At 42.6% G+C, this 7,736-nt stretch overlaps 1 protein-coding gene across 2 annotated transcripts; it reads left to right on the top strand.

The window, feature by feature from the left end:
• Positions 1-2,957: 2,957 nt before the first annotated feature.
• LOC111949520 (E3 ubiquitin-protein ligase Hakai) lies at positions 2,958-6,935 on the top strand. Of its 2 annotated transcripts, XM_023966771.1 has the most exons (6): positions 2,958-3,027; positions 3,671-3,838; positions 3,979-4,085; positions 4,175-4,258; positions 4,372-4,445; positions 5,610-6,935. In XM_023966771.1, the coding sequence occupies exons 1-6, from the start codon at positions 3,015-3,017 to the stop codon at positions 6,625-6,627; spliced, it is 1,464 nt and encodes a 487-aa protein (XP_023822539.1). In that variant the 5' UTR covers positions 2,958-3,014; the 3' UTR covers positions 6,628-6,935. The 2 variants fall into 2 exon arrangements, with proteins under 2 accessions (XP_023822539.1, XP_023822549.1); XM_023966781.1 differs by lacking the exons at positions 3,979-4,085; positions 4,175-4,258 and having other exon boundaries at positions 2,964-3,027.
• Positions 6,936-7,736: the final 801 nt, after the last annotated feature.

Genomic DNA, 7,736 nt, shown 5'->3' with positions numbered 1-7,736 from the left:
AAAAATTCAAAGGGCACTCGCACATCTGAGCAATCTTTTTTGRAGGTGCATGGCAACAGTTGAACAAGATGAAGGAAAAAGGAAACCGCACACTGCTCTTGATAGTATCACTGATCTTAAATAAGCTTACGTATCGGCCTCACCGCCTCGTCAGAGATTTTGTGAATAAAAAAAAAAAATGTAGCACCTTTATGTAGACCTAGCCCCACCCACATCCGTTCCACGCATCGAACGGGGTTGGAGGCGAAGGAAAAACAAATAAGCGCTACCAAATGTAACAATATGCATTTCATAAATATTCGAATAGTGTCTAAATAAGACGTATTAAACACGTCTGTAAAACCACAATGAGGACATAGCAAGTTTTCATTAATCATTGGGTACATCGTACGAAAAACATCAGAGTAAACTTAAATAGGGACATAATTCATGTTCAAATTCACAACATAGCATACATAAGCATTTCATCATTAAGTCCTTTAGGAAATAATGTCTGGAGGGTTAAAATCCCAAAACATTCTCTTTTACTCAGAGTATTATTATCACCTCCCCTGTCTGATATCTTAACTTTCTCTATGCCACAAAATCTAAAGGTAGAAATGTCATGCTTTAGGTCAATAAAAAGGGATAAGCCCTTTCGTTTCTCCTGATTGAACTTTAATGTTCACTAATTCTCGAGAGGTTTTACCGACAGAGAAGAGCCCACATGGACATTTAATAATGTAAATAAAATATGCCAGTGTTTCTTGACCACATCTCCCACTTTTCGCGAGTTCAAAGTATATGTGGTTGTGAACATTACAGAGTGTTCTTTAGCGGGTCTTTTTTTTGTAGCAGTTCATCTCCTGTTTTTCCCAATGCCAAATTAAGAGCTTCATCCACACATTGTGGCGAATAGCCTCTTAGAAACCTAATGCGCATCTCCGCTGCTTTTTCTAGATAGTCGTCGTTGGAGTGGCATATACGGCGCAGTCTGAAAAACTGGCTTCTTGGAAGTCCTCTTTTTAATGGCTCGGGATGTTAGCTGTCCACCTGTAATAGAGTATTACCGTCCGTTTCTTTTCTATACAGAGTTGTAAACAGGGTTCCATGTGATTTCTCAATCCACATTTCGAAGTAATGAACACGTTGAGTGTCACATTCAATCGTGAATTTGAGATTGGGGTCAATGTCATTGAGTAGTGCCATAAAACCTGACAGCTCTTTTTCCGTTCCTTCCAATATGCAAAAAATGTAGTCAATATATCGATACCACTTCAGGACCTTATTCAAAAATGGATTTTCGTTTTCATTATTAACAAAACGTTCTTCAAAAATACCGACATAAAGGTTAGCATAGCTCGGAGCGAATGTGGAGTTCATCGATGTTCCATTCGTTTGGAGGGAGTATTCATCATCAAACCTGAAATAGTTATGTCAAAACATATTCAGCCAGCTCTAGAATAAAGTTTGTTGGTGGATATTCGTTAGTATCTCTGTCTCCCAAATAGTGTGCTAGTGATGCCAACCCCCCCACATGGGGAATGCTGGTATATAGACTCTCGACATCAAATGTGACCATTTGTGAACAAATGTGCAATGCACTTTCCGAACCGTGAAAAGCAGCAATACACAACGAAGCGTCTAGTCTTCCCGGAAAAGTCACACGAAGAAAGGAGACGCTGCATTGAACCACAGAGTTTTTAAACCCAGAGATGCAACATCAGGTGACTTTCGTGAACGCTTGCTAAACAGACCAGGCCGGGGTTTGTGGTTTGAGAAGTCAATAGAAGTGAAAAAAATCTTCCTTAGTTGTCAATTTTCTTAAAATCTTCATTTGAGCCAATGTCTTTAGTAGCTAAAGATGTTATAACTACAACCTCGACAAAGTCAAAAACTGACACGTTTTCATTTTCGTCAAAAACGACTTAATATTGAAGGAGTGCCTTTAAGTTGGCAGTTTGTTTCTGCACATGAGTTTGGCTGCATTCCAAACACTTACAAGCCGATGACGTATTATGATGTCTGACGAGTTTACATTTGCAGTGCGAGGGAGGAATGAATTCATTTAAATTTAATAAAAATGTAAAAAGGAGGAGGAAGGAATTCATTTTAAATGGACCGCCCTTGCCCAGAAATCCGTCACTCAATGGTTGTGTTTTCAGCCACCGGTCGCTTTTGGGTGTTTTATATGGCTACAGTCAATTATGATTGCATGTCTACTTATATTAACTATATAATTATTCATATACACCTACTGTATGATAGCTAGCAAATTAATTAGCTAACTAATGTTAGCCTGCCTAGTTATTTCTGAAGAAGGAAAAACATTTTTTTCTACAATTTTCAAAAGCTAACCAAATAAAAACATCATTACTTTTACGAGATGTGTTTGTGCATTAGTAGCACAATTTCAAACTTATTTACACTTGTATGTTGACTCCATATTGACAATGAGGATGTAAAATCATCGCGAATTGAATTATGTGGCGTTTCAGGCCCGAAGTGAACATAATTGTACACTCGCAAACTCCATTAAAAACGAGAGCTGAGGGGCTTATCATTTGAACCGACAACAAATATGTCCGCGGGGATTCCCCCAAGGACATAAGGCGAGGGTGTGTCTTTAATGAGTTTGAAACGCAGCCTTTAGCTAGCCAACGTCACAATGACATCGCCGACAAGCGTGCTCGGGGATTTCTATTAGAGAAGCAGTTTCTGCCTATCTTCATATTGTACTGTCTTTGGTTGAACTCCCGTTCTTTACTCATCAGTGGTGGTTTCCTCTAGTTATTACAGCCACAAAGTTAAAATAGACTATATCGTAAATATGAATGAAAACAGAAATGTGCTTTCTGGGTTAGGCATAAGGTTAGCAGTGTGGTTAGGTTTAAAATCAGATTTTAAGACGGTCAATTGTAGAAATGGGCGGGTTTTATGACTTTGTGGCTGTGGTAACTGGTGACGACCCCTCAGTGGTTGAACTCAACTCCTCCCCTTTTATTATACCTTCCCATACAGCATTGCGGTGAATTATGGACCAAAGTGGTAAGCGACAAATTGCTCTCCAGTTTCAGCTGTATTTTAGTTTTATTTGTGTATCAGTAGATTTAACTTGATACACAGCGAAATGGATTTAATTTGTAAACTTATTCATGTTCAATTATACTTTACAAGTATTATCAGTGGAGTGTTTAAAGTACACAAATTGAGGCCTTGTAGCAACCTCTCGTTGCCAGCCCACTGCTAGCTAAATTGCTAATAACGTTATATTGCTAACATTAGTTTCCGCAGATCTGTGTTGTTACAGTAATAGCTAGTTAACTATACTTTTTAGAATAAAGTGACGGTTGGAGTTGATCTGCCAGTGCAAAGCTACTAACTTAAATTGTCAGGACAGTACTCTAACCTTCACAAAATATTCAGAATAAATAATGCGATGTTTGTAGCTTAGACTAAGTGTTAGCTAAGGTCTGCATTCTCCATCAATTTCTGCAACTCCAGGCAGTGTTAGCGTTGGCTAAAATGAAACACTAACGCTTTACTAAACTATTTATCATGGTTATGATCACCTAAGGATTGTCAACTTATAGTGTCATTGCTAGTAGCAAGTATCATGTAAATGTTTGCTTGGTAGCTAATGACTGACTCAGGTCACTGACGTTTTGAATGATCCATCGTTCCCCCACAGACAATGACCTGCAAGGTACGGACGGCTCGGGGAGTCTTGGGGGCCCTGATGTCCGCAGACGCATCCCCATCAAACTCATCTCCAAACCAACCATCAGGAGCAAACCTGCTCCCCGGACACAAAGACCCATGGGCAGGCAGCCCTCCAAACCCCAGGCTGGGGATGAAGGTTAGCCAGCCACAAGTGCTTTCTCATTTTCTCAGTTTTAATTCCCATGGGCTAGGTTTGGGATAGGGAAACCTGTTGCCAGGTCATAGAAGCAAGTTTTCATATGGGACTACTGTAAGGCAACATATCTGTGTTTCTAGAGAGTTTTAGCTTCAAGCAAGAGGAGAGGTTCGACTGTGGTACCAAGGCTGGGGATGTGTTTGCAAGTCAACGGAGGTTCCCCCAGCAAATGTTTTGGGACTTTAAGGTAGTGTTTCAATATCTATCGTTGGTGGGGAAAATGCATTCCACCTACATCATTACTGTGTCATAGACCTCTTGGTCTTTCCCCCACAGTTGAATTTGATAGGTGAAAAGGATGACATTCCAGCACACTTTTGTGACAAGTGTGGTCTGCCCATAAGGATCTATGGACGCATGGTATGTCTCTTCGATCACGTTTTACATAGTGTGTTATGTGTCTCTTAAAATGTTTTTATAGTAAGAGGCTATGAGTGCAGCAGCTTATGTTATTATCTGTATTTACTCACCAGATTCCATGCAAGCATGTGTTCTGTTATGAGTGTGCTTTGCTCCACGAGAAGAAGGGAGACAAGATGTGCCCAGGGTAAGCTCTTGACTTTTATTTTTAACCTACCCACTAGTGCAGTGGTTCTCAACTGGTTTTGCCTCTGGACCCAAATTGAACCAGGTTGTCTCATTCGCAACCCAATATTCGCATTGTGAAACAAAAATATCCCAAATGCAATCTGGAAAAATATCTTGAATGCTGTATTGATAGTAAAGGTAGAAATTATATGACAAGGGAAAGACATTCCCACATTTTTCATTATCAAGAATATGGGAAAAATGTATTATTGACAAAGAATGTTAATAAGCTCACTGGTTTGAGACCACAAAATCAACCAGATCTGCAAAATAGCTCTGCTAATAGCGATATAAAAAATACTTTGATTGAACAAAAATAGAAAAGAGAGATTTACATTTTTAAAAAGTAGATTCATTATTATTTCGACACACTTTCTAACTGGTTGTAATTGTTTAAGTTCTAACTGGAGTATTTATACATTTTTTTAATACTCAAGACAGCCGCGTCTAGTGACGTTACTTTTGATACCGGAGCCCCGGGGCATGCATCGATATCGCTAAGCAGTTTGCTTCTAAACAGTGTGCCTAGGCTTGTATCACTTTATCAGAAGCATGCGATCAATGACGTCCGGCACTTTGTTTTGTCGAACAACCACCTGATTGGTTTCGGTAGAAGACCATGTGTGATGTCATGTATACCAATTTGTCTGTTCTAAATTCTTTTGACCATTAGGTGCCACTAGTGTACACTGTGTTGATCAAATCCTTGCGTAATGAACCTATTTTATACACAATTGGCAGGAAATGTTTCCCCGTTACTACCTGCGACCCATTCAAAATGTCCCACCAGTTGAGAATCGCTGCACTAGTGTATTCAACTGTCCATATGCAGGGCTCCTGAGTGGCGCAGCGGTCTAAGGCAGCATCTCAGTGCTAGAGGCGTCACTACAGACACTAGTTCGATTCCAGGCTGTATCACAACCGGCCGTGATTGGGAGTCCCATAGGGTAGCGCACAATTGGCACAGCGTCGTCCGGGTTAGGTTTTGGCCCGGGTAGGCCGTAATTGTAAAATATAATTTGTTCATAACTGACTTGCCTGGTTAAATAAATAAAATAAAAATATACTATCTGTATGTGTGATTGCTGACTGCACTTACTAACTAAACCTTTGTGTTGTTTAGTATGCAGCTCTTCAGCTGCACAGACCCGGTCCAGCGCATCGAACAGTGTCTGCGGGGCTCCCTCTACATGTGCAGCATCGTGCAAGGCTGCAAGCGCACCTACCTTTCCCAGCGTGACCTGCAGGCCCACATCAACCACCGCCACATGAGGGCAGCCAAGGCCTTGGCAAGCCGCCAGGARGCCCTGCACCTTCCCCCATCCACAGAGGTGCCTGACCGCTTCCGTGTGCCCCCGCCTCACCTGCCCAAGACCCAAGGGCATCTCCCGCCCTCCCTCCAACACGGGGGTCATGACCCCTACGGTCAGCCACCACCGGCTTCCCATGATGCACCTCCTCTTTCCCAGGAGACCTTCCGCATCGCCACGGTAACTACACGCGCACGCAGCAACCTCATCACCGTGCCAATCCAGGATGACTCCGGTTCTTCCTCCACCTCTTCCTCCCGTGACCCTCTCCCTCCTGGCCCGGGCCCTGCTCCACCCCCACACCACCACCCTGGGGACTACCCTGGTCAGCCTGTAGTGTCCCACCCACACCACATGATGGCACCACCGCAACAGCACTACGGCCCTCCACCTCCTCCCCCTCCACCCATCAACCACCCCATGCAGCACCCACCCCAGGGCTCTGGGACACCCCACATGGTGTACAACCAGGCCGGCCCTCCCCCGCCTATGTCCAACGCACCCCCTCCCATTACACCCCCGCCAGGACACATCATGGGTCAGATGCCRCCCTACATGAACCACCCTCCTCCAGGCCCCCCACCTCAACACGGTGGTCCTCCAGTCAACGCCCCCCCTCCCCACCACTACAACCCTAACCCCATGCAGCAGTTCCCTGAGGACCAGGGCACACTTAGTCCCCCTTTTAACCAGCAAGGGGGTCTGAGCCCTGGGATGTGGCCTGCCCCTAGAGGGCCTCCTCCTCCAAGGATGCAGGGCCCCCCTCCTCAGGGCCAGATGCCTGGACCCCATCACCCCGATCAGTCCCGCTACCGCCCTTATTATCAGTAAACTCTCAACACCCCACAAAGTCAGGGGCATTGTTTGACTTGTCCCTATTCCTCTTCACTGGTTTGAATAATGTGAACATGAGTCTCTGGGTTCTGTATGACTGTCATTTCTACGGAAACACTTAAAAGAGACTAGTCTATGGAGAATGTATGTATGTAGCTGTTCACTTTTATTGATATGAACCTTTTGGGCTGTCAAATGAGCAATGATACATTTGAATCGCTCCTGTATTGGTCTCTAATGGACATTGTATCTTGAACATTTTTGGTTTGATGACGTCTCAATAAATATTTTCTAACCAAGTTAAATCAATTTTTTCCCTCAATATTATTAGTTATGGAAACTGTTTCATCCATATCAATAGGGGGCGGTGTATAATCTAACATTTGACATTGTTTGTGTAGGGAGCCCTGTGTTTTGGTTTATCACATGACCTGGATTTGAAACTTTATTTAACGCTTTTTCATCAAACTTCCCCTTATGTCAGATGGTCCAGCACCATCCTTCAGACAATGCTTAATTTTTTTCTTCTAATTCTGATTTCTGGAAAAGGCTAAAAATAAAATTTTAAATCCAACGATTGGCCTAAACATGGCCCTAGTTATGTGTGATAAATTAATATAGCTGCTGGGAGAAAATAAATACATTTTGAGAGGGGTGGCACTGTATGTCAAGGACAAAACACCAAGATTACTTTATTAAAAAGTATTTCACATTTATGACTTATCAACTGTGTTGCGATGTGCAATTTGATGTCACCCTCCCTAGCAAATGCTTCAGGGGATTATTTTGCTACTAGTAGTGTTTTGCTGTGGACTATTTGCTTTGATTCCAAGGATTGTTGAGGCTATTTGAAAATGACAACCTTATTGTGTGTTCATAAAAAAATGGCTTTGCTACACAAAAGTATACACTGAGTGTAAAAAAACATTAGGAACACCTTCCTAATATTGAGTGCACCCCCCTTTGCCCTCAGAACAGCCTCAATTTCTCATGGCATGAACTCTACAAGGTGTCAAGCATTCCACAGGGATGCTGGCTCATGTTGARACCAATACTTGACACTGATTGGTCTTCACATTATTAATAAACATAAAACATATGGAATC

Source organism: Salvelinus sp. IW2-2015, linkage group LG3, assembly GCF_002910315.2.
Source record: "Salvelinus sp. IW2-2015 linkage group LG3, ASM291031v2, whole genome shotgun sequence".
Lineage (NCBI taxonomy): Eukaryota > Metazoa > Chordata > Actinopteri > Salmoniformes > Salmonidae > Salvelinus > Salvelinus sp. IW2-2015.
This window is presented reverse-complemented; position numbering and strand designations above follow the sequence as displayed.